Genomic DNA, 26,887 nt, shown 5'->3' with positions numbered 1-26,887 from the left:
AAGGCCAATACAGTTCTTCCAACATCGAATAAAGGGAACTGAGACGTTCAAAAATCTTACCAAACATCTTTGGATAGTTCAAGGAATAAGAGAGGCACACAAAGGTCCAAGGAATCCTAGCGAAAACCCAAGTAAAGAGTCTTCTCCCCAGACAGACAGAAAATGGGAATCCCAAGCAAGGAAATTCCAAAGCTGTCCAATAGCAGAAAGAACACTCTATCCCAAAGTATGTGGCATCCACACTGGGGTTTGTCCAAGCACACAAACCTCTTAGGCAGGGCAATTCTACAGAGCTTCAAACAGATTGAGAAGAAACCTGGCCTGCTAGAGGAGTCTCATGGAGTCAAGAGTCATTTCATTTGCATGAGTGGCTCTTCTTCCACTCCCGCTCACTTTGAACACAGCCCCTGTTCTGGATAAAGACATCTATCTCTCTGATCCAAGTTCCTCCTGTCAGATGAACCTCTGAAACTGGTTTCTCAGCAACAGAGAGTTTCTTTTAACCACCTTCTCATGCCAACCATGCTTCAGACTGCTTACAGCTGGAGAGATACTGGTTCTCATCCAGGGAGGGCTGATTTCTATTATTCCAGAAAGAAAAATCAAATCCCTGAACTTGTGAACTGAGACCCTTCCTTATAACTTTTCCCGAATACATCAGTTTGGTTCCGCTCAATGTACATTCGACTAAAAGTATTGATATTTTCAACTTGAAAGAAACTGGGCCTTGAATTACTAAGACTGCTTGTTCATATATCGCTAAAGAATTTTAGGAGAGGGATGCCTGGGTGGTTCAGTGGTTGAGCGTCTGCCTTCAGATCAGGGCATGATCCTGGAGTCACAGGATTGAGTCCCACATTGGGCTCCCTGCATGGAGCCTGCTTTTCTCTCTGCCTAGGTCTCCGCCTCTCTGTGTGTCTCCCATGAATAAATAAAATCTTTATTTTTTTAAAAGATTTTTATTTATTTATTCATGAAAGACAGAGAGAAAGGCAGAGACGTAGGCAGAGGGAGAAGCAGGCTCCAGGCAGGGATCCTGATATGGGACTTGATCCTGAGACCACGGATCACGCTGAGCCAGAGGCAGGTGCTCAACCGCTGAGCCACCCAGGCATCCCAATAAATAAAATATTAAAAAGAAAAAAAATTTTTAGGAGAACCATAATTTTCTGTATGCAACTCTTCGTTAACTTCTAGTCAACTGTGGGCTCCTGGAGGGCACATTAGAAGATGGGAGTGACCGGACTTCCCGAGGGCCCATCAAAGGGCCAGGCTCAGACTGTCTGGGTGCTCGGGATATATTCCACACAAACCCAGCATCAACATCAGCTCTGCACACCTTCTTTGTCAGTGGCATCAATATAGACACCGGACCATTTCCCAGGCAGTACCCTGGATTACTTAAAACTCCAAGGTGATTGAGGGGTTTGTCTTTAACTGAAAACTCATTCACCGAATGCTTATCGAGGGCCTCCTGAGAGGCCAGAGAGGGACAAAAGCCTGAATGTGATTGATGCATCAACCAAAGTCAAAGTAAAGTGGCCACCAGTTGGCACTCCCAGGGAGGCGGCCCATTTCCATTGCCAATAAGCTATGGTCCTGAGACTGCTCTGCTGTGCCATGAAATGACAAGGCCTAGAATCCCAAGGAAACCTAAGCCTTGAAGTCTGTTAGGAAAACGAGGAGGGCTATAACCAGAGTCACCTGCAACGCACATTTAGCCAAGTGACATTCACATCTGGCCCCAGCTCTCTGGGGTTGGGCCTCAACAGGGATGTGTTAGCTGTGATCTGCTTCCACACTAGCTTTAAAAAGTCTCCAGTTACTTCTAATAAATGAAAATCCCTTCAGTTAAAGGTTCAAATGCCCAGGCTTGGGCCTCTACATGCACTGGAAGGAGAAGAACATGGGGCTGACAGAGCCGCACCAGGTCATGGAGAGGCAGCACACCTCCACTCTTTCTGAGGCCTACTTTTTCTTCCTTAAAGTAATCTACATCCAACATGGAACTCAAACTCACCACTCCGAGATCAAGAGATGCATGCTCTACTAACAGGACCAGCCAGGCATCTTCAGGACCAACTTTAAAGGGAATACCTATCTTCCCTCCCATGCTCTCCCACCACCTCTGCCACAATAAAAATCATGGCAGCTGCTGTGCAGGTAGTAGGCATATCATACCAATGTGGAGGCCAGGAACTTCTTTAAAAGGCCAAAGAGTAAATACTGTGGGCTTTGCAGGCCATACAGTTTCTGTCTCAACTACTCAACCCTATTGTTCAGCATAAAAGCAGCCACAGATCATATAAATTAATGGGCATGGCTTTGTTCCAATAAAACTTTACTTAGGGGGAAAAAAACAGATGGGTAGGCTTTAATCAGAGAGCTACAGATTGCCCACCCACCCTATCAGCAGTGGCTTTTTTTTCTTTTTTTAAAGATTTTTATTTATTTATGAGAAACAGAAAAGAGAGAGAGGCAGAGACCCAGGCAGAGGGAGAAGCAGGCTCCATGCACGGAGCCCAACGTGGGACTTGATCCCTGGTCTCCAGGATTATGCCCTGGGCCGAAGGTGGTGCTAAACCGCTGAGCCACCCAGGCTGCCCATCCAGCAGTGGCTTTTAAACTTTGACCTTGACATCTCCTCCTCTACATTCCTCTCAAACAAGTTTTATTAAGCGGCTTTAAAACTCCACTATACTCTGCTTTTTCTATCCTCTCTTTCCTTGTTTTTCAAATGCAGGAGACAAATCAATAAACAGGACTTCATATCCTACTAATGGCTGAACACTGCAGTTTGAAAACGGTGTCTCCAGGACAGCATACAGGTATAGAGCTTAGGTCTGGGTACAGACTGCCCGGGTTTTAACTCTGCCTCCATACCCACTAGGCTCTGTGACCTTGGACAAGTGACTTCATTTCTGTTTCAAATTCTCAGTGTAGGGGTGCCTAGACTCAGTAAAGTGTCTGCATTCCCCTCGGGACAGGATCCCAGTACCCAGGGATAGAGCACAAAGTCAGGCTCCCTGCTCAGTGGGGAGCCTGACTCTCCCTCTGCCCTCCCCCACCATGTTCTCAGCATGCTCTGTGTTCTCTAATAAACATCTTAAATAAAAAACCCAAAATTTTCAGCATTGGGCTGGGGTGCTATCACATGAGAAGCACTCAGAAGGTCCCTGGCAGGTAATCTCTCCCCTTCAGACTATCACACTTTTGGAAGATTAGCAGTCACTGATTGCTAGTCACACAGGATTGCCCTGACTTCCACGTCTACACTGTCCACTGTTAGCCATGATCTCTCTACCAGAAGAGACCAACCCTGGCTTAGAGGGAACAAACGGCATCCATGCTGTACCAACCTTTATGCTTCTGGAATTTATGGTTTCTGGGGTCACTTGACAGGGACAACAGGGATGAGGGAACCAGGTGTTCAGCTAATGATGGATCTGCCTGTGATCAGACTCAGTCTAACCTTGCAGTTCATTTTTAAGACCCCAGTGCTGCAGTAGCAGCAGCAACCCGTGACCATGGCCAGAAGCTGCAGATGTCAGACATGGGAAGGAAATCTGAGGCCTGCTACAGACAGAAACAATCTTTGCCCAAATCTAAATAAAGTCCTCAAGAGAAAAGAGCTCCTTGCACACTCTGAAAACTTTTCTGCTCCAAGAAAAGCAAGAGACAAGCCTGGCTGCTGAATGGAAAAAAAAAAAAAAAAAAAAAAAAAACAACCCTTAACTGACTCAGCCAAATTCTCAAGGGCAGGAAAATCTTGGGAGTTGGAACAGGCCTTGCTTATTTCCCGAGACTCTGGAGAAGGGATGTGAAGGGCTTGCTTACAGTGATGTGACCAGTCAGCAATGGGTTAGGCGCCACAGCCCTGCTTTCTCAGTTCTCAGGAGGCCTACCATGGTTGTAGTAAGACTCAGATCCTAATTGCCAAAGATGTACACAGGAAAGTCATCAGCAAAAGCTCAAGACGCCATGACTGTTTCAGCATCTGTATTAAGGATGTTGAGCAAGCAAGCCATGCCTCAAGATGGCTTCCACTGAGTTTCCACCTAGATCTCCCTGCAATTAAATAAGCTGACCAGAAACCTCTAAGAGGTGAAAGATAAATTGACTTCCCTCAAAAACACAGATGTTATGCTTGCTTCTGCTTACATACCAGACTATAAATTCTATTTAGAATTGTTCTCTAGTAGGGACAGCAAGGAGATAAAGAAACTAAGCTTTGCTGAATACCAGGTACTGTGTGGGTGTCCTGCTATGCCCACTTGACCGCAATGACCCTGAGAAACGGGCATTATCTTCAGTGCCCACTGCAGGGAGGGTCAGGCCTAAACACAATCTTATCTGTCTCCAAAGGCCACACTGTTCGTTCCTATCCTGTTGCCACCTTCGACGTTCAGAAGATGTCACCACTCGCCTTACAAATAGGGATCTGAGTCACCAATTCACAGATACAAATTCACAAAGGGGGGAGAAAAACAAGAAAGATTCTCTACCCTGAGCAATTTGGCCAAGAGAACCAAACTATGCTCCCAGCAAATATCTGGTATTGGAATAAAAAATTATTCCAATAGCAGGATGTAACTAAGTTTACACCAACCAAGGGGCCATCATTTTGTCATCAACTGATCAAGTCAGAAATGTAAAAACTGCCCACATAATCTCCTGTTATTACTAAGAAATCCTGTGCAATGTTTTCAGGACTGCCATCTCCAGTAACTATCAAAAGTAAAATATTTGCGCAGCAAAGACAAGGTTGATAAATATGGAAAGCCAAATCCCTGAAAATCTAAAATCTGGCTCACTGCACACAGCCAGTTTTACCTCGGACTTAACCAAATGAACTTTATAGGCCCAAACAGGCAGCTTTTCCACTCTTTCAATTAGATTTTAATTATGAAACCAGCCTCAAATCATTAATTCTGACAAGACTCCCACCACTGATGAGCAGACCACTCCTACCGATGCTTGAATCAACTTCTTAAAAGCCAACTATCAGAAACCCTAGAAAACAGCCTTTCTTCTATTGTATCAGGAGCTGTGTGGTAAAAGTACAGGCAAGCACTCTGCTCACTTTGAAACGCGGCATTCACTTACTGTTTGCTCTGAATTACTGTCACTCAACTTCCTACCCTGGGTCAAAACCCATCGCTTCGGTACTAGACAATTTTGTCCACAGGGGCCAAAAGCAGGTTCTCTGGAATATGGTTCGACCTAGAGCTATCCACAGAAGACTGAAAAGAATTAGTGATTTTCACCATATAGGCATTTGCCATAACTGAACCTGGCTTATACGAGATGGTTCTAGGGACTTAACCACAAAAACGTAGCAGAGAAGAGCAAATAAGGCCATCCTAAGACTTCCATTCCTCCAGGGCTGGGAAAAGATCTAAGAGAAAGGAGCGGAGGTGGAGACATTGTTAGAGGATAAATTACTAAACCAGCTCAATATGAAATTGTCTACATTCAATTGGATGGAAACAAACTGAGTAAATCATTCATCTCTACTTTGCCAGGTAGGTAACACCTGGGAAAGCCTTCATCTCCACAGATGCCTAACAGTTCCCCCCTGGGATCAGCCTTCCTGGCTAAGGAAAAGCCACAGAAGTGTCTTTCTAGAAGACACTGTACTTAAAAGAAGACTAGCTGTACTTAAAATCCTGGGTTGTCAAGAACCAAAAACTTAACCTTCCAAGCAAACTGAAACCCAATCTGGGAGATAGGACAGTCTGTGAATTAGAAAGCCTTGCTGGGGGAATCCGAACTTTCTTTGAAGAAAAAATTTGAGGAGAGCAAAAAGTAAAGGGGCTTGAGGACCAGAATATCTATATTTTCATGGTCACAATTCGTTAGTATTTCTACTGGGATATCTTTATTTGCTTTCCGATTAAACCTCTCCCCAGAGAATGTAACAATTTTTAAAGATTTCCAGTGTCTAAGAGGTGCTATTAAATCAGGGATTCTGAGTGACACCCTTTTTCTCTTTTTTTTTTTTTTGCAACATCCATTAATTTGAATTTTAACTAGTACTGGTACATCAGTTTTGGGGGAAAAAAAGGCAGTACTGTGACATTCCAAAAACAAAGACTATCGAAATACAGTTTGACCTAATTACTGGGCTTCTTGGTTTTCATAGAGGAGAGTCCTTTGAGAACAAAAAACAATATACCCTTGTGTTGCTATGCCTGAGTATTTTTTAAACATCTGGGGAAATACTTCTAAGTTCAATGAATGACTGATAAAATTTTCACTTACAAAAGAAATCCCATTTCCTTCACATTTCATTTTCAAGTCAAGTTAAACAAGCATCCTTCAACAACTTGGTTGCCCTCAAAACTTGGAAGGTTCACCTGTTAACATCCAGTTTCTCACTTGGCTCCTAGAGGAGGAATTTTACCAAGGAGGGACAACTTCAAATGCAATTCGTTTTCGGCTGACCCTGGCACTGGATGGTGTGTTCAGTTTGTGCTTCAAACATTTTTCTTTTCTTTTTTGCAGGATACTGTACTGTGTGGACACGTCTTCCTCTCACAACTGATTTTACAGACCTAAGATCACCACTTCACATTAGTGGAGCTGTGAGCATATGGAGAGAAAAGAGTAAGACCAGTGGCCCACTAAATTGCAGCTTAAGGTTCCTCAACCCAACGTGAGTGAACTTTTGTTTTTCTCCTAAGAATGAAAAAAAAAAAAAAATGGAAACAGGATCTTTCAGAGGGGAAAATGGGGCTGTGTGTTATAAAGTTTTTGCTACCAAAGTACATTAGGGACCAAAAGTGGGCAAGACGGAAAATGGAACTTCAACGTGTTTTGTCTTTTAACGAAGAACTTATGCTTGTAAAACACATCAGAAGTACTTGTTTGGTTCTGCAAGTCATTTCTGTTGCTGTTTTTATCTTGTATGTGTGGGGAGGGGGGTGCAGGGGGCTGGAGGAAGTGTTCTCTCCACCATGACTGGGCGTGTTTGCATCAACTTTTCACGGTCAGGCATGTGCTTTCGAACAAAGGAACAGTGGAGACAGGGAGAGGAGATTGGGGCTTGACACGCTTTACAGATTCGGTGCTTAAACAGTACTTTACAAATGACTTGCTCAATTTAAACGTCCATCACCATAAGAGACATTGGGAGTAAAAGGAACAAATTGGATCTACTTGAACCACAATCTTTTTTTGGGGGGGGGGGTAGTAGTAGGGGTGGAGGGAGGGGAGAACCTTAACTCGAATGCAAGTATCATAAACCAAATTCAGTTAACCTTGTCTCCTACCAAATGGACCTGAAGTATCCACTTTCTTCAAAGATGAAGGCTGGAGACAAAGCAATGGACTGAAACGGAGACAGGGAAACCAAGGGCTTGAAAACCTACGGGCCTTTTACATTAAGTTTTTGTCATGTTACAGTAACGCTTTTTTTTTTCCTTTGAGAAAACTGTGTACGACAAATTAAAAAAACTAAAGATCGAAAGGATGTGCAAGTCTAAAAGGGCTCAACTGGGTTAGAATCCTGATTCGAACATATAAATTCACTCAAGCATCACTTTGGTCTTTAAAGGCAGGAGGAAGGCAGGCAGGAAAAGGGACAAAAAAGAGGGAGATAATTGAATTACTCAATAAAAGAGGCTACTTACCATCCCAACCCATTGTAAGACATACACTTCTGACATAAGAGAACTCCTTAGAGGTCGAATAAAGCGTGTAAGCACCTTTGAGTAATGCACCTGCCCCCAAGAGGGGGCCCGGAAACCCAACGTGGGCTTAGCGCACAGACCTTTGCTAATCTGTTTATTTCCTTGAACTGGAGGCAGGCTGCGATGGGCTGCGATTCCCAGGACGATACATTTAATTAGAACAAAACAGAAAACAAAAAAAAAAAAAAAAAAAAAATTTTTTTGTAAAAGCTCACCAAACTGCTGCACTTGTGTCTCTGAATGTGGGTGGCATTTCTTTTAAAAGGCAAAGTATGGTCTGTGAAGGAGAAAGGGAAAAGGGGAGGTGGAAGTGGGGAGAAGGGGCCATGGTGCCTGGCAAGGAAGCCCTAGCTAAAACCCCTGATCTAGGAGAGGGTCCTCAAGCGGCTCCCCAGCCCGGGCTGCTGTGGGGCAGCCATCTATCTGTCCAGCGAGATCGCTTCCTCTCCCCACCCCCACTCCTCCTCAGGCTGCCTTTCCTGCCGGCTGAAAACCTTCCATTTCCAAACCCAGTCTCTAGATACCTCTTCCTCTGCCCCACCGGGAAAGGGAGGGTAAACCCCGCACCCAACCCTCTGCTGGAGCAGGGCAAACGAGAGCCCTGAAACGCGCCGGGCTGGCCCTTTTATCACCCTCCAGAGAAGGGCGTGGGGCGAACCCATTTCGCACTTTATAAAGAGGAAGGGATGGGGGGCGCTCCCTTTTCACCCCTGCCAAAACACTAAAAAAACCCCTCATTTTCTCTCCCGGAAGGGATGGCGCCCCATTTTAGCCCCAAAGAGGAGGGAACCCATGAGAAAGAAGAGACCAACTTCCTCTCCCCTCCAAGTCAGGGAAACCAAACCTCACCCCCCCACCCCTCCAAAAACGCATCATCTACCTACGAAAATCTAGAGAACCCTTGCCTTTAAGGAAAAATACGGGGAAGGGGCTTCTCCCCAAAAGGAGGCAGGGATTTCCATCAAAGGAGCTAGAGATCCGCACCCCCCACCACCACCAATTTTGCCCTCTAGGGAATAACTAGGAACCACCTCCCGCCAAAAAAAAAAAAAAAAAAGTGCGAGTGCCCCCACCCTAAGACCCCCCCACTAAAAAGATGAAAAAAGGACTAAACGAAACCCCACTTTCTGCCTAAGAAAACTAGGGTACCTCTCCAAGTAGGGCAGGGCACACCTCCCCCAAGAGAAAGGATACTGCCAGGGGCTGGGAGACCCCCAACTTCCAAACCCCTAAGAGCGGGGATAGTCCTCGAGATCCCCACCACCACCAAAAGGGTCCGGGAGCCCCTCCCCCATCCCCTTCCCCGAAGCCAGGCGACAGGCAGGCGGGCCCATGGCTGCCAGCTCCGGGTGCTGGGGCAGCCAGGACCCCCGTGGGCCTCCGCAGCGCCCCCCCCCGCGCCCCCTCCCCAGGGCGGGCGGGCGGGCGCGGGGGTCCGGGGGCGCCTCCTCACCTTCCCCTCAGCATGGCGCCCAAAAAAGACAGAGCGAGAGCGAGGGAGAGCGGGCGAGCGCCGCGAGGGGGGGGAAACGCATGAGGCCAGGAGAGAAAGCAAGCGAGAAAGAGCGAGCGAGCGAGCGAGAGACACCCACCGACCCCGCCCTTCCTCTCCTCCTCCTCCTCCTCCTCCTCCTCCGCGGCCCGGCCCAACATGGCGGCCGCCCCCCTTCCTCCTCCTCCTCCTCCTCTTCCTCCCCCCGGGGACGCTGCCCCGGCCGGGCCGGGGGCCTGACCTGTCGTCAGGGAGCGGGAGGCGGTGGTGGAGGAGGTGCGGGGCGGCCGGGCAGGCGTCGGGGGAACACGGAGGAGGCGAAGGCGTTGATGGCGGCGGCGGCGATGGCGGCTGCGGCGACTCTGATGGTGGCGGCGGGGGGGTCCCGGGCGCGGCCTCCATAGTTCCTTTGGGGGGGAGGGGATGTTAATGCACGAAAAAGGACTGCTTGGGCGTGGCGGGAGGGGCACACTTCAGCTCTGAGGGCTCCTGATAGGAATGGGTATATATTTTTTCGGTTTCGGAATCACCTCTGCGCCGACCTCCGCGTAGGCCGCGCGGCCTAGGCCTCGGCGGGCCGCTCGCCGCCTTTCTCCGCAGCCCGCCCCTGGGGTCACTCGCTCACGGGCGCGGGGCCCTCATCGGAGCGAGAGCCCCCACACACGCCTCCCCCGCGGGCCCACAGGCGGGGGGCCCGGGGGACACGGACACTGGTGGGTGGTTGGGTGTAATTAGCGCGGGCCGCGCGCGATGGAGCAAGCGAGGGGAGAGGGGAGAAGAGGAGAGCGAGCGAGGGGGTTAAAAAAAAGGATTTTAAGGAGAGGAAACGGGCTGCGGAGACGGGCCGACTGTCTGTCTGTCTGCCCGCCCTCGGTGCCCCGGCTGCTCGGCCCCCGCCGCAGTCAGAAATTCACACAAAATGGCGGCTCGGCCCGGAGGAGCCGGGAGGCTGAGGCGGGAGGAAGGGCGAGGTGGGAGGGGGAACTAGGAGGAGGAGGCGGAGGCGGCGTCACGTGGAGAGGGGCACCGGCCCGCTCCCGAAGGGCGGCGGAAAGACCCGAAGGGAGAGAGTGAGGCCGAAGCAAGGCGGAAAGAGCCGAAAGCGCCGGAGCGGGAGACGGGGGGGAGCGGAAAGAGCCGAAGGTAGCGGCGTGGGTGTGGCTAAAGGATAGATGGAAAGCCGCGGGAGCCGGAGATAGCCGAAGCGGACCAGGACGGAGTTGGGGGGAGAAAAACAAGGAACTGAGGCGATCCGGAAGGAGCCGAAGGCGGCATCCGAGGTGGACGGCAGGAGGCGGAATTAGCCGAAAGAGGGATTTAGACGGAAAAGGCCGAAGGGCGGGGCTCGGAAGGCGATTTACAGAGTAAAAGAGTGGGAAGTTTGGCCGAGAGCAAGCGGGAAGAACCGAAAATTGCCAGCTTGAGGGAAGGCGGGAAGAGCTGAAAGTTTTAGGTGGGAGAATGGGAGGGAAGGAATTCGGGCTACGAAGAGAAAAAAAAATAACCGAAAGCTGGAGGCCGGGTGCCGAGAGTTGTAGGTTTCCGGAGAAGGGGAGGATGGAGCCGAGCCGGCCCGGAGCTGACGTCATTAGAGACCTCGGTCGGTGACGTCACCTAGGGCGGTGCGAGAGAGGCGGGCCTTGGTACTGCCTCCGGGAAGTTTCAGAACTTGGAGCGTGGTACCGGGAAGTTTCGCAATAAGTGCTTCACGAGGGAGCGATCGACCTGGTTCAAACGGTGTGCAAGCGTAAAGCTGGACTAAGACCCTCACAGCTGTACTAAGAGGAACTACTACTCCCATTTAGCTGAATCCTGGGGTTTAAATAATTGTCTTAAGATCATAGTGTTAGGGCAGCCCTGGTGGTTCAGCGGTTTAGCGCCGCCTTCAGCCCAGGGTGTGGTCCTGGAGGCTGGGGATCGAGTCCCACGTCGGGCTCCTGCCATGGAGCCTGCTTCTCCCTCTGCCTGTGTCTGTGCCTCTCTCTCTCTGTATCTCTCATGAATAAATAAGATTTTTTTAAAAATCATAGTATTAGCCATAAAGAGAGCCTCAAGAATTTTAATCAGTGGCGAAGCCTTCCGTTGTCTCCTGCAAAAATTCGTTCAGTCCTGTTTATATCCAAGGATCTTTGTTCAGTACTTTTATGAGCTCCTTGTACAGTGCCAAGCTGTGTGATGGGCGAGGGGAACAGTTTCTACCTTCCTGGAGCTTAAAAACTGGTAATGCCCCGGAGTGGTGGGGGAGGGGAGACTGGCAGTTTATTTATTTATTTTTTTTAATTTTTATTTATTTATGATAGTCACAGAGAGAGAGAGAGGCAGAGACACAGGCAGAGGGAGAAGCAGGCTCCATGCACCGGGAGCCCGATGTGGGACTCGATCCAGGGTCTCCAGGATCGCGCCCTGGGCCAAAGGCAGGCGCTAAACCGCTGCGCCACCCAGGGATCCCGAGACTGGCACTTTAAAGGGAGCCTTTATTACCTGGAGAGGAGGGCGCACCCAGGGCAGGGTTATTTGAGATAGGAAGAAGAAGAGAAAGTTCCAGACGGAGGAAATAGCTTATTTCAGACCTGGGCAAGAAAAGGACCATTTACGTTCCAGGAACAGAAAACAAAACCCTCATGTGGTGTGAAATAAATTTGCAGGTGAAAGCACCAAATCACTTCATAGTATATTAAACCTACCTAAATAAAATATGTCCCAAACCTGGTCTGGGACATAAGCTTTTTGTTAAGAGTAACTTACAACTAGGGATCCCTGGGTGGCTTAGAGGTTTAGCGCCTGCCTTCCGCCCAGGGCGTGATCCCGGAGTCCCAGGATCCAGTCCCAGGATCCAGTCCCAGGATCCAGTCCCAGGATCGAGTCCCGGAGTCCCAGGATCGAGTCCCAGGATCCAGTCCACATTGGGCTCCCAGCATGGAGCCTGCTTCTCCTGCTTGTGTCTCTGCCTCTCTCTCTCTCTGTCTCTCATGAGCAAATAAATAAAATCTTAAAAAAAAAAAAGTTATTTACAACCTCCTTCAGTGAAATAATTAGATTTCCTGATAAAAAATATTCAAGTTGATTTCTAATGAATTTTGATGGTATGAAATTAGCTCTGGGAAACTAGAGGTCCACCCACTTGACAGCTGACTGCCTGCCTGTCAAGAGTCATACTTTTCTTTTTTCTTTTTTTTTTTAAGATTTTATTCATTTATTCATGAGAGACAGAGAGACAGAGAGGGGCAGGGACATAGGCAGAGGGAGAAGCAGGTTCATGCAAGAAGCCTGATGTGGGACTCAATCCCAGGACTCTAGCATCACGCCCCGGGCCAAAGGCAGGCGCCAAACTGCTGAGCCACCCAGGGATCCCCAAGAATCATACTCTTCAATCTTTTCTTTCTTCTGTATCTTGTCTCTCATCTCATGATAGTTAACCATTCTCTTCTCCCATGAAATGTCCTTACCAAGAATATTTTCTTTTTAAGATTTTACTTATTTATTCATGAGAGACACAAAGAGAGAAGGAGAGACACAGGCAGAGGGAGAAGCAGGCTCCTCGTAGGGAGCCTGATACGGGACTATATCCCCCAACCCAGGATCACGCCCTGAGCAGAAGGCAGATGCTCAACCACTGAGCCACCCAGGCATTCCACCAAAAAATGTTCCTAATTCACTCACAAGAGATCTTTTTTTTTCCCTTGCATGCATGATTGTAATAAGATGTTGGCACATGCTTTTAACTAAACAAAAGTTTTAACACCAGATGAGTAGAGCTATAAGAATGAAAAAGGGGATCCCTGGGTGGCGCAGCGGTTTGGCGCCTGCCTTTGGCCCAGGGTGCGATCCTGGACACCCAGGATCGAATCCCACATCGGGCTCCCGGTGCATGGAGCCTGCTTCTCCCTCTGCCTGGGTCTCTGCCTCTCTCTCTCTCACTGTGTGCCTATCATAAATAAATAAAAATTAAAAAAATATTTTTAAAAAAGAATGAAAAAGAAAGTACACCAAATCATCTTTCCCCTTCCCTGCCTTGATTTCTGAACCCCATGTATTCTAGTTATGGATGAAACAACACTGGTGGGATCCCTGGGTGGCGCAGCGGTGTGGCGCCTGCCTTTGGCCCAGGGCGCGATCCTGGAGACCCGGGATCGAATCCCACATCGGGCTCCCAGTGCATGGAGCCTGCTTCTCCCTCTGCCTGGGTCTCTGCCTCTCTCTCTCTCTCTCTCTCTGTGACTATCATAAATAAATAAAATAAAAAAATAAACCTTTAAAAAAAAAGAAAGAAAAGAAACAACACTCGTTGAGACCTTACACCACATTGAAGAAAGGACCCCCGAAAAAAAAAAAAAAGAAGAAAGGACCCTGTACTTTCAAGCTGTGGTCTCCAGCTGGCACCATCTCTGAAGCTTCCTCAGGCCATTCCAGAATTCTGGAAGAGGGCCAACTGCTTTTAATTAATGAAGAAAATGAGAACATAAGCAAATCCCATGAGGCAAGATTTCTCCATGCCTTTTCAGTGTTTTCCCAGAACGCTAAAATTGTCTATCAAGCCCTTCTGACATTCTAGATGTTACTTTGACTTCCTACCTAATTGATTAAAGTCTAGACTCTGAAAAGTTATGGGGGATTCTCAAGTTTCAAATGGTTTTTGTCTGGCAGGAAAGACAACCCTGAATGCTATTAATCAGTTTTGTATCAAACTTTCCAACCCAATTTCTACATTCTTTTTTTCTTAAAGATTTTATTTATTTATTCATGATAGGTAGAGAGAAAGAGGCAGAGACACAAGCAGAGGGAGAAGCAGGCTCCATGCTAGGAGCCCGACGTGGGACTCAAACCCAGGACTCCAGGACAGCGCCCTGGGCCAAAGGCAGGCGATAAACCGCTGAGCCACCCAGGGATCCCCCCCCCCACCTTTTTTAGATTTTATTTATTTCTTCATGAGCGACACAGAAAAAGGCAGAGACATAGGCAGAGAAGCCCACAGGAAGCCCAATGCGGGACTCGATCCCCTGATGCAAGCCGAAGGCAGATGCCCCACCACTGAGCCACCTAGGTGTCCCTCTGCATTTCTTTTTTTTTTTAAGGTTTATTTTTTTTTTAAGATTTTTTATTACTTATTCATGAGAGACACAGAGAGAAAGAGATGCATAGACACAGGCAGAGGGAGAAGCAGGCTCCATGAAGGGAGCCCGACGCAGGATCCTGAGTCTCCAGGATCACACTCCAGGCTGCAGGCGGCCCTAAACCACTGTGCCACTGGGGCTGCCCATAAAGTTTATTTATTTGAGACAAAGAGCACATGCATGCACACAGGCACAGGAGTAAGGGGAGGGGCAGAGGGAGAGGGAGTGAAAGAATCTCAAACTGACTCCCTGGTGAGTGCAGAGCCCAACCCAAGGCAGAGCTCGAGGCTCAATCTCAGGATCTCACATCTCAGGACCCTGAGATAATGACCTGAGCCCAAAGCAAGAGTTGAACGCTCAGCCAACTGAGCCACCCAGGTGCCCCTCCTGCATTGGTTTTTACATTGTCTATACTTACTCATTTCTCATCTCCAACTCAAATCAGCTTTATTTTACTGTTGGTTCCCTCCTTAATAATTTAAGTCCGTTCATATATTTTAATACCCTTTGTAACAAACTGGTAATCTAGTGGGTAAACTGTTTTCCTGAGTTCTGTGAGCCACTCTGGCAAATTAATGGAACCAGAGGGAAAGGTTGTGGGAACCTCTGATTTATAGCCAATCAGAAGTGCTTCCAATTTGAGGCTGAAGCTAGGGGTGGGCAGTCTTATGTGAACAAGCTCTTAACCTGTGGGATCTCCTGCTAACTCCAGGTTCATAGTATCAGGACGGAATTGAAGTGTGGAACTTTGGTATCCCGTAGCTGCAGAACTGCTTGGTGTGGGAAAACCTCCAAGCATCTGGTGACCACAGTACAAAAGTATAGAGTATTAGAGTAGAGGAGAAACGCATTATGTCCCTTAAAACCATTTTGGAAGGGGCACCTGGCTGGCTCAGTCAGAAAAGCATGACTCTTGATCTCAGTGTCATGAGTTCAGGGCCCCATATAGGGTGTAGAGATTACTTTAAAATACAATCTTAGGCAGCCCGGATGGCTCAGTGGTTTGGTGTCGCCTTCAGCCCAGGGCCTGATCCTGGAGACCCTGGAGTCCCATGTTGGGCTCCCTGCATGGAGCCTGCTTCTCAGCATGTTGGGCTCCCTGCATGGGGCCTGCTTCTCCCTCTGCCTGTGTCTCTGCCTCTCTCTCTCTCTCTCTCTGTGTCTCTCATGAATAAATAAATAAAAATCTTAAAGAAAAATACGATCTTAAAAGAAAAAATAAAAACACTTGCCAAAATGGCTTGGCAGTATCAACTACAGCTGAAAATAAGCCTGCTCTATGATTTAACAATTCTACACAAAAGTATATATTCAACAAATGTGTACTAAAAGGTATGAACGAGAATGTTCACAGCAGCACTAGTCAAAAAAATAGTCCCTAATTGGAAACTATTTATTTATTTATTTGTTTATTTTGGAAACTCTTTAAATGCCCATCAATAGTAGAACAGACAAGTAAACTGTAGTATAGTTCCCACTTTTTCTTTCTTTTTTTTTTTTAGTTCCCACTTTTGAGAACTCCTGGATTGCTGAATTAGAAGACCGGAATGGCAGTCTTTTACAATACATCTTGGGTAATACATCTAAAGAAACTTGTCTTGCATGGGGTCTAGGAGCCTTAGAGCTTTCTTGGATGAGTGAGAGCAAATCTCCCATTGTGATACAAGTTGCCTCCAAATTTCCAAGAGATTAACTAAACAATGTAGTTTTGTGTGTGTGTGTGTGTGTGAGTGTGTGTGAGTGTGTGTGTGTGTGTGTGTGTTGATGGGGATGGGACAGAGAAGGTTTGCAAGTTTTAGCAACCTGCCCTTTATTTTAGGAAAGAAAATACCTCCCCCCCCAACTCCAAAATTCTTCCTATGGACCTGCAAAATGTCTCTAGGCTTGGCATATCTTTGTATTTTTCTGAGATGGAACCTTCTGTGATGCCCCTAAGTCTTATTAATGCTTCCCTGGTACCTATTTCTACTCTGGGAACATCATTCTGGTTGAAGAAACCTCCCCCCTTGTAAATAGGGCCAGCCCTAATCCAGAGGCAGCCCATCCAGGCGCCTTCCTGAAATTTTAGCAACTAAAAGCATTCCGTTTACAATAAGAAAACCGTTCCCCCCCCCACACCCTGATTGGAATGTCCCTGAATAGGTTCAGGTTGACCCTCTGTGAAATCAACCTGGATGCTACGCGACTCCCGCGGTTCTTTTGTCTTTAGGCGGTTTCTTTCCTTTTGCCTTTAAAAGATCCCTGTAGTTGCTAATCGGGGCTCTTTTCCTCCTCGGAGGCGGAGGGCCCGTTTGCGCAAACGTTCAATAAACCCTCTTGCTGACTGCATCTGCCTGTCTGGGGTCTGAGTCTCTGGGGCGTCCACCGGGACACGTTGGCACCCGTGAGTCAGGGTCCAACACTGGCAAAGGATTTTATTTGTCTAGTTATAGCGTGTTGTTTGCACTGTGAATGAGGGGAGCTTTATAAAGAAGTTATTATTACACCATGTGGAAGAAACACCATACGCTAGGAATCCTGGGTGGCTCAGAGGTTGGGTGTGTGTTTTTGGCTCAGAGCATGATCCCAGAGTCTGGGATTGGGTCCTGCATCGGGCTTTTCTGCTTCTCCTTCCTATGTCTCTGTCTCTCTCTCTCATGAATAAATAAATACAAAATTTTTAAAAAGAGACCCCAGAAGCTGCCTCCAGCCTCTGGAAATAACTAGGTAAGAAAGGTGGAGACCACTGATCAAACAGAGACATGATGGTATATGGGATCTTGCTGACTGCAAACCCAATAGCTATTTCCTCTTTCTTCCTTGCTAATCCAACCCTGGATTTATTGGAAAATGGGAGGAGGGGGTAATCAAGTCCAGGCTAAATCCTTGGTCCACTTGGTTCTCTAGGAAATGATGTCCCGTCACCCCCCAGAGGACATTTGAGAAATTACTGCGGGGATTTTGTGTTTTGGGGTCATCATCTTGTTTGCCAGTGAACAGTATTGCTCCCTTGAGGGCATTTTGGAAGTTTGCAGGGATTTTTTTTTTTTTTTTTTTTGGACAACGTAATACTGGGGGGTTGTTGTTGGCACTAGAGGGCAGCCCGGGCTCAGCAATTTAGCGCCGCTGTCAGCCCAGGGCGTAATCCTGGACACCCAGGATCAAGTCCAGAGTTGGGCTCCCTGCATGGAGCCTGCTTCTCCCTCTGCCTGTGTCTCAGCCTCTCTCTGTATCTCTCATGAATAAATAAATAAAATCTTAAAATAAAAAAATAATTTTTAAATAATGGAAAGAACTGCTTATATTATGTTAAATCGTAATGCTGAACTTTTCCAGTTTGGAAATTGTGTGCATAGATAGCAAAGTCATGGCAGACCGGGAATTCATAAGATGTATACCCCCACTTTTGGGGTAATGAAAAAAAATTTTTTTTAAGATTTTATTTATTTATTCATGATAGTCACAGAGAGAGAGAGAGAGAGAGGCAGAGACACAGGCAGAGGGAGAAGCAGGCTCCATGCAGGGATGCCCGATGCGGGATTCAATCCCGGGTCTCCAGGATCTCCAGAATCGCACCCTGGGCCAAAGGCAGGCGCTAAACCGCTGCGCCACCCAGGGTTCCCAAGATTTTATTTATTTACGAGAGACACATGCAGAGGGAGGAGAAGCAGGCTCCATGCAAGGAGCCCAATGTGAGACTTGATCCCAAGACCCTGAGATCATGACATGAGCTGAAGGCAGGTGCTTAACCATCTGAGCCACCCAGGTACTGCCTTTTTTGAAGACTTTATTTCTTGATAGGCTTTATGAAAGTATAAGGGGAGAATGAGAAAAGGGACCTTTTTAGATGTTTAATGAGTCTAGAAGTGCAGGAGAAAATAATGTATAGAGTAGTTTGCTTGATTTTCAGGGCGTTTTTTTTTTTTTTCTCACAAAGTGATCATTTTACAAAAGTTACTGCATACTCACAGATAATGGATCAGGTCACTCCCTAACTAATTAGAAATGACTACTTGCCATGGATCTTCAGGGTCATTTCAAGGTCAATATATTAACTAATAAATCATTTAATGCTAAGGATCAGTTTTAGTCCTTCAAAATAGTTTGACTTTGACTCGCCTTATTTTTATTTCCATGATGCATGAACTTTTCACTTTAATAATATAAGACAAATCAGCCAAAGTGTTTATTTCCAAAGGCTTATCCCACAGACACTTGATATAACCGTCTGGTGCATGGTTATTCCAGACTTCCAAATGTCTTTCCTTCACAAAGAGGTTATTTGAGCCTGTCATTGGCATTTTCCCCTGGGATCAGGAAGTAGAACAGCATAGTTCAAGAGTTGGGGATTCAGAACACTGAAATGAGGGTTTTAAAAAAAAATTATTGTGGAAAATTCAAACATATATAAAAATAGAGGAAAAAAGTAAAATGAATCCTCATGTACCTGTCACTCAACCTCAAGAATTATAAACTCAGCCAGGGGTGCCTGGGTGGTTCAGTGGGTTAACCATACGACTCTTTTGATTTTGGCTCAGGTGATGATCTCAGGGTTGTGGGATTGAGCTCTGCATCAGGGATCAAGCCCCCCCTCCAGCTCCCAAGCTCAGTGGAGAGTCTGCTCCAGATTCTCTTTTCCTCTTCCTCTGCTCCTACCACCATTCCCCTGTGCATGCACACCTTCTCTATTAAAGAAAATCTTTAAAAAGTAAAAATAAGCTCAGTAAGTTCCTTACTCCTACTCACTGACCATCCCCCTACCCTGCTAGTTTAGCTTTTTTTTTTAATTTATTTATGTATTTTAAAATATTTTATTTATTTATTCATGAGAGACTGGAAAGAAGAGAGAGGCAGAGACACAGACAGAGGAAGAAGCAGGCTCCCTCCATGCAGGGAGCCTGATATGGGACTCGATCCCAGGTCCCCATGATCACAGCCTGGGCTGAAGGTGGTGCTAAGTTTATTTATTTTTAAGTAATCTCTACACCCAACAGGGAGCTGGAGCTCACAACCCAGAGATCAAGAGTGAAGCCCCTTACTGACTGAGCCAGCCAGGTGCCTACTCCTGTCTTTTTTTTTTTTTTTTTAAGATTTTATTTATTTACTCATGAGAAACAGAGAGGCAGAGACACAGGCAGAGGGAGAAACAGGCTTCATGCAGGGAGCCTGATGTGGGACTTGATCCCAGGACTCCAGGATCAGGCCCTGGGCTGAAGGTAGCACTAAACCGCTGAGCCACCCGGGCTGCCCTCCTGTCTGTTTTTAAGTGTTTTTTAAGTAAGCCCTATGCCCAACGTGGGGCTTGAACTCAAGGTTCCGAGATCAAGAATCACATATCCCACTGACTGAGCCAGCCAGGCACTCCTAATTGATGTCTTTTAAACAACCCTAAGAATTCTTTGGTTCTAACAGGAAGGGGAGGAAAAGAATTGAAACTGGAATAAAAACACCACACAGATCTGTGTTCCAGGGTTCTCCACCCTGACTGCATTTTAGAATTATCTGGGGAGCATTTTGTAAAAATCCCAGTGTTTCAACTCCAGCCCAGACCAATTAATCAGTCTCTGAAGGTGGGGCCTGGGCACTATATTTGCTGAAAAGTTCCCCAGATAATCCTAATGTGCAGGTGGGACTGAGAATCACTGCTTTGGTTAACAGTGAGCAGTCACCTGGGTGGAGGTAATTATATAATTCTGAAACCCAGGAGCCTGATCTATTGAATAAATGCTCTCCACCCCTTTTAAGCAACAAAGTCTTGGTTTTGGCAGCTGTTCTGATTAGCTGTTGCTTAAAAACAAACTGCCCCATGGGTGTGTGTGTATATATATATACACACAATCCCATTGTCTCAACAGGGTTCCAACGAGATATTTGTACACCCATATTTATAGCAACACTATTCACACAGTCTTGAAAGGTTAAAAGCAACCCAAATGTCTACTGAATGGATGGATGGGTAAATAAAACGTACTATATACTTACAATGGAATATATTCATATTCAGCCTTAAAAAAAGAACATGGGGTGCTCCTGGATGGTTCAGTTGGTTAAGCATCTGCCTTCAGCTCAATTCATGATCCCAAGGTCCTAGGATGAAGTCCTGTGTTGGGCTCCCTGCGCGGTGGGGAGTCTGCTTCTCCCTCTCTCCTCACTCCCTCTCCCTCTCCCCTCACTCATGCTCTTGCTCACTCTGTCTCTCTCTCTCTCAAATAAATAAATAAAATCTTTAAAAAAAATCTCTAAGAATGGGAGATACTGCTGTAGTCAACCGTGCAAAATGCAATTGCCATAGCAATAATCAAGAGAACTTATTGAGTCCCTTTGTTGCCATAATTATTTCCTTAGTTGGCATTATTTAACCTTAGGAATATTTGGAGTTAAATATAGAAAATTTCAAGTGGCTCACACCTCCGGAATTAATGTTTTGGTTTAAGGAATGTGTGCATATTTGGCTTTTTATATGCAGGAAGTATTTAAGAGAACCTGGCCTATTGGTTTTCAAATTTTTTCCCTGCATTGATTTAAAGATGTGGAATGACTGAAGTTTGGCAGTCACTGTGTATGGGCAGTCCAGGTGGCTCAGTGGTTTAGCGCCGCCTTCAGCACAGGGCCTGATCCTGGAGACCGGGGATCGAGTCCCACATCGGGTTCCCTGCGTGGAGCCTGCTTCTCCCTCTGCCTGTGTCTCTGCCTCTCTCTCTCTCTCTCTCTCTCTCTCTCTCTCTGTCCCTCATGGATAAATAAAGAAAATCTTTAAAAAAATAAGATTTATAAAAAAAAAATGTGTGTGCATGTGAGAGGGAGAGGGATAGAGAAAATGTTCCCAAACTTCAAATTAATGAATCTAGGGGATCCCTGGGTGGCGCAGCGGTTTGGCGCCTGCCTTTGGCCCAGGGCGCGATCCTGGAGATCCGGGATCGAATCCCACATCGGGCTCCCGGTGCATGGAGCCTGCTTCTCCCTCTGCCTGTGTCTCTGCGCCTCTCTCTCTCTCTCTGTGACTATCATAAATAAAAAAAAAATAATAATAATAAAATAAAAAAGATTTTGCAGTTAAAAAAAGTTACTAAATAGTGTCAGCCATTCTCATTCTGCTCCCAAAATTCAAGTCATCTGGACCCTCATCTCATCCTCTGGATTAAAGATATGGGTAAAGTCATGGTTGGAGGATGGATTAGAGGTCAGGAAAGAAGTGAGGCATGTACTTCCTAAACTTGCTCATTTCAAAGAGAGCCTCAAATCATCCTAGCAAAGTGATGTTTACTCTAGACTTGTGTCTTTAGTTGTCAGGATCCTGATTTATTATGTTCTCTATTGGCCTCAAAGTACAGTGGTTACATATTGTAATTAACAAATAGATTTTCAGCATTAAAAAAAAAAAAAGATTAGGGATGCCTGGGTGGCTCAGCAGTTGAGTGCCTGCCTTTGGCTCAGGGTGTGATCCCAGGATCTGGCATGGAGTCCCATATCAGGCTCCCTGCATGGAGCCTGCTTCTCCCCTCTCCCTATGTCTCTGCTTCCTCTTTCTGCTTCTCTCTGTGTATCTCTCATGAATAAATAAATAAATAAATTTAAAAAAAATTTATTTATTTATTCATGACAGAAAAAGAGAGAGGCAGAGGGAGAAGCAGGTCCTATGCAGGAAGCCCGACGTGGGATTCCTGGGTCTCCAAGATCACACCCTGGGCTGAAGGCAGCGCTAAACTGCTAGGCCACCGGGGCTGCCCAAGACTTCATATTTTTAAGGGATGCTTACTGGCCCAGTTAGTGGAGCATGTGACTCTTGATCATGTGACTCTTGATCTCAGGGTCATGGGTTTCAGCCCCACATTGGGTGTGGAGCCTATTTGAAAAAAAAATTAAAAAGATGATTTTTAAGTAATCTTTGCATTTAGCATGGGGCTCGAACTCCCAACCCTATAGCCACTGAGCCAGCCAGGATCCCCATGATCTGGTTTCTTTCTTTCTTTTTTATACATATTTTTTAAAGATTTTATTTATTTATTCATGAGAGATGCAGGGAGAGAGAGGCAGAGACAGGCAGAGGGAGAAGCAGGCTCCATGCAGGGAGCCTGACGTGGGACTCGATCCTGGGTCTTCTGGATCACACTTTGGGCCGAAGGCGGCACCAAACTGCTGAGCCACTTGGGCTCCCCAAGAGTTATTTATTTTTAAAGATTTTATTTATTTTAAAAGATTTTATTTATTTATTTGAGAGAGAGAGAGAGAGAGAGAGAGAGAGAGAGAGAGAGAGCACATGAGTGGGTAGAGGGGCAGAGAGAAATAGAGTCCCCACTGGACCAGGAGCCCGATGCAGGTCTTGATCCCAGGACTCTAGGACCATGACTTGAGCTGAAGGAAGAGGCTTTTTTTTTTTTTTTTTTTTTTAAGATCTAGTTTCTTAATTGATGTCTTTATCCAGATCTGTCCTATATCAGTCACCTGACTTGTCTTCAGTCCTCACCTCTACTAGGTCATTTGCTTTCTCGGAAAGGTCATCTGTGACTCCACAGGACAAGATAGTCCTCCAGGGTTTATGTATCACCCAGCACAGGGTTGGGCACAGAGAAGGTGGTCAGGGAATACTGAATGAATGAGAATGTCAGAGAAACTAAATTCAGAAAGATAGAGAGTATTGGCAGAGAAGGGGAAAGAGAGTCTGGGAGAGAAAGATAAAGATTGAGACGTCATTTGCATGAGAATGGCCACACTTCAGGGGCAGGGACAGAGAAGGAAACAATTGAGAGAAAGGAGAAAGAAGAAAGCAGGAGAAGACAGTTGGTAGGAGGCAGTATCCAGGTAATCTAATGCCCTGTAAGGAGTGATCCCAAAACACTGTGGTGTAAGTCAATAGCAATAATTTATTTTGCTTACTGATCGGAACTTCTTCAGGCAGGACTCAGAAGGAATGGCTTGTCTCTGCCTCTGCTCCATCTGGTGTGACTTGACCAGCTGCCAGAGGTTGACCAGCTGCCAGAGGATCCACATCCAAGATGGCTCAGTCAAGTGGCAAGTTGGTGTTGCCTGTTGCCTGGGGTTGTCGGATTCCCTGAGGGTAAGGAGCTTTGGGTCTTCTCCACATGGACTTCTTTACGGGCTGTTTTGGCTTTCCTAGCAAGGAGCCAGGGATTAAAATCAAGTGTCCCAAGGGAGGCAAAGTGGAAGCTTCTATTTCTTTTCTTCTTTTTTTATTTTATAGCTTTACTGAGGTATTCACAGAGCATGCATTTCACATATTTAAAGTACAATTCTGTGGGGTTTGGTATAATGCATTAAATTTTTTTTACAATTATGATTAAAATATATGTTAACATTTATGCTAATTATTTTATCCAGTACTTTGGTTACAATAATGATTTTAATCCACCACTTTAACCTTTTTTTTTTTTTAAATTAAGTAATCTCTAGGGGCAGTGGGTGGATCGGTGGTTAGCCATCTGCCTATGGCTCAGGTCATAATCCCAGAGTCCTGGGATAGAGCCCTGCATTGCATCAGGCTCTTTCCTCAGTGAGGAGCCTGCTTCTTCCTCTCCCTCTGCTCTTCCCCCCACTTCGTGCTCACTCTCTCTAGTGTTGTCTCTCTCTCTCAAATCAGTAAATAAAATCTTAAAAGAAAGAGAAAGAAAGAAAGAAAGAAGGAAAGAAAGAAAGAAAAGAGAAAGAAGAAAGAAAGAAAGAAAAGAGAAAAGAAAGAAAGAAAGAAGAGAGGGACACCTGGGTGGCTTGGTCATGATCGCAGAGTCCTAGGATCGAGTTCTCATCAGGCTCCCTGATCAGCCCAGAGCCTGCTGCTCCCTCTCCTTTGCCAGCCTCCTACTCCTCCCCTTGCTTGTGCACTGGCTCTCTTTCTCTCTCTCTGTGTCAAATGAATAAATAAAATCTTAAAAAAAAAAAAAAGAGGGATCCCTGGGTGGCGCAGCGGTTTGGCGCCTGCCTTTGGCCCAGGGCGCGATCCTGGAGACGCAGGATCGAATCCCACATCGGGCTCCCGGTGCATGGAGCCTGCTTCTCCCTCTCCCTATGTCTCTGTCTCTGTCTCTCTCTCTCTCTCTCTCTCTTCTCTCTGTGACTATCATAAATAAATAAAAATTAAAAAAAATTAAAAAAAAAAAAGAAAAAAAGAATGAATGAACTTAAACTCTGGGTCACACCGGGATGCTGCCATCCTTTCTGCCTGGGGTTCTTCCCCTGTTTTGTTATTTAAGTTTTACTTATTCTGTAAAGCTCGGCAGAAAGTTTACATTCTCAGAATATCCTTTTTCTGACTCCAACAGTAAGTCAAACACTATCATAGCTCTTTCTTCCTTCACAGCACTTCATGAAGTTTCTATTTATATTAATGTGACTGTTTTCTCTCTCCCACTGGCCTATGACTGTGCCTAAAGCAGGAGTATGTCCACTTTTACACTATTATATCCCAGTGCCTGGCACAAAGTCAACACATAGTAGAGATATGGTAAATATTTGTCGAGAACATTTAATTAATAATTCTTTGACTGATAAGATACTGCCTGACTTCCTTATAAGCTGATCAGCACAACACAGGGCAGATCCATGTTTCTTTTGTTCACCATATTTTCTTTCTTTCTTTCTTTCTTTCTTCTTCTTTCTTTCTTTCTTTCTTTTATTTATTTGAGAGGGAGAATGTGCAAGAGAGTACAAGTGGTGGAGGGGGAGAAGCAGACTCCCCACTGAGTGGGGAGCCTGATGTGGAGCTCATCCCAGAACCCTGAGCAGAAGGCAAATGCCTAACTGACTGAGCCACCCAGGCACCCCTGTTCGCCGTATTTTCACAGGGCCTGGTGCACAGTCATTGTGATAACTGGTCAGTCTCCAAGATGATCTCTGAAGGATCCTTCCCCTTAGTATTCATACCCTGTATTGTCCTCTCTCACAATGAATACAACTGGGTGTGATCAATGGGATATTGCAGAAGTGACAGTGTGTGACTTTCAAGGCTGAGTTATTTTTTTTAAATCTTTTTATTTTTATTTATTTATGATAGTCACAGAGAGAAAGAGAGAGAGAGAGAGAGAGAGAGAGAGAAGAGAGAGAAGCAGGCTCCATGCATCGGGAGCCCGATGTGGGATTCAATCCCGGGTCGCCAGAATCGCGCCCTGGGCCAAAGGCAGGCGCCAAACCGCTGCGCCACCCAGGGATCCCCTCAAGGCTGAGTTATAAAAGGCATTGCTGCTTTCAGTGGATCTCTCACTCTGGGGGAAGCCAGACAATGTCATGAGGGCACTCCAGCAGCCCAGTGGTTATGCCCACGTGGAAAGGAACTGAGGACCCCGGCCATCAGCCAACATCAACTTGCCAGCCATAGGAGTGAGTCCCCTCGGAAAGGGATCTTCCATCACAAGCCATCAGATGACTGGAGCCCCAGGTGACATCTGACTGCATCATCATGAAAGACCTTGTGCCCGAAGAGACTAGACGAGCTGCTCTGAATTCCAGACCCACAGAAACTTTAAAGATAATAACTATTTATTGTTGCTTTAAATCTCTAATTTTTTACATAATTTGTTCCATATCCATAACCAAGAGTAAGCATCAGCTTTTTTTGAGTGATATTGTGATCTTTAATGAATTTCTACTCTTTTCTGAGTCCCAGAATTGTAATCTGTAAAAGGGGATGAAATGTCCATCTTTGAGGTTCACAGAGTATGTTCTTCAGGGGCGTGATCAGAGTATATAGTAGACGCTTAATATACCACCAAGAATATAACCTCCTGATGAAGTACGTGTGCCACACAGCTTGGATTTGAATCCTAGTTTTACCTCTAAGATAGTAAGACTTCATTCAGGCTACTAATACTAAACATTTTATTTATTCATGAGAGACAGAGGCAGAGACACAGGCAGAAAGAGAACCAAGCGCCATCCAGGGAGCCTGATGTGGGACTCGATCCCGGGTCTCCAAGATCAGGCCCTGAGTCCAAGGCAGGCACCAAACGGCTGAGCCATCCATGCAGGCGTCCCTGAAATAGGAATATTAAAGAACCTAGGGGGATCCCTGGGTGGCGTAGTGGTTTGGCGCCTGCCTTTGGCCCAGGGCGCGATCCTGGAGACCTGGGATCGAATCCCACATCGGGCTCCCGGTGCATGGAGCCTGCTTCTCCCTCTGCCTGTGTCTCTGCCTCTCTCTCTTTCCCTCTCCGTGACTATCATAAATAAATAAGTTGAAAAAAAATTAAAAATATTTTTTAAAAAATAAAGAACCTAGAATTTTACAAGGATTAGAGAAAGAATTCATGTAAAATCCATTTTATTTTTTTTTTAAAGATTTTATTTATTTATTCATGAGAGACACAGAGAGAGAAGCAGAGACACAGGCAGAGGGAGAGAGAAGCAGACTCCATGCAGGGAGCCCGATGCAGGACTCGATTGGGGGTCTCCAGGACCATACCCAGGCCAAATGCAGGCGTTAAACCTCTGAGCCATCCAGGGATCCCCTAAAATCCATTTTAACTCCATGAGAAGGTAGCTATTTTTTAAAAAAACATTTTACTTATTTGACACAGAGCACAAGAAGGGGGAGCAGCCGGCAGAGGGACAGGGAGAAGCAGGCTCCCTTCAGTGTAGGGAGCCCACGGCAGGGCTTGATCCCA

At 46.2% G+C, this 26,887-nt stretch overlaps 1 protein-coding gene across 7 annotated transcripts in view; it reads right to left on the bottom strand.

The window, feature by feature from the left end:
* ZC3H4 (zinc finger CCCH-type containing 4) overlaps positions 1-10,725 on the bottom strand; it is a 46,413-nt gene extending 35,688 nt beyond the window's left edge. Inside the window, exons 1-2 of one of the 7 annotated variants that reach the window (XM_055310545.1) lie at positions 10,692-10,725; positions 9,428-9,593 (exon numbers count right to left, since the gene is read on the bottom strand). In XM_055310545.1, the coding sequence (XP_055166520.1) occupies positions 9,428-9,588 (161 nt within the window). In that variant the 5' untranslated portion in view covers positions 9,589-9,593; positions 10,692-10,725. Of the gene's footprint in view, positions 1-7,634; positions 7,833-7,909; positions 7,972-9,147; positions 9,249-9,427; positions 9,594-9,716; positions 10,123-10,691 lie in introns of those variants that run through there. The other 6 variants (XM_055310550.1, XM_055310543.1, XM_055310547.1 and 3 more) reach the window with 6 other exon arrangements.
* Positions 10,726-26,887: the final 16,162 nt, after the last annotated feature.

The sequence above is a fragment of the Nyctereutes procyonoides genome, unplaced genomic scaffold (genome assembly GCF_905146905.1).
Source record: "Nyctereutes procyonoides isolate TBG_1078 unplaced genomic scaffold, NYPRO_anot_genome, whole genome shotgun sequence".
NCBI classification, from domain to species: domain Eukaryota; kingdom Metazoa; phylum Chordata; class Mammalia; order Carnivora; family Canidae; genus Nyctereutes; species Nyctereutes procyonoides.
This window is presented reverse-complemented; position numbering and strand designations above follow the sequence as displayed.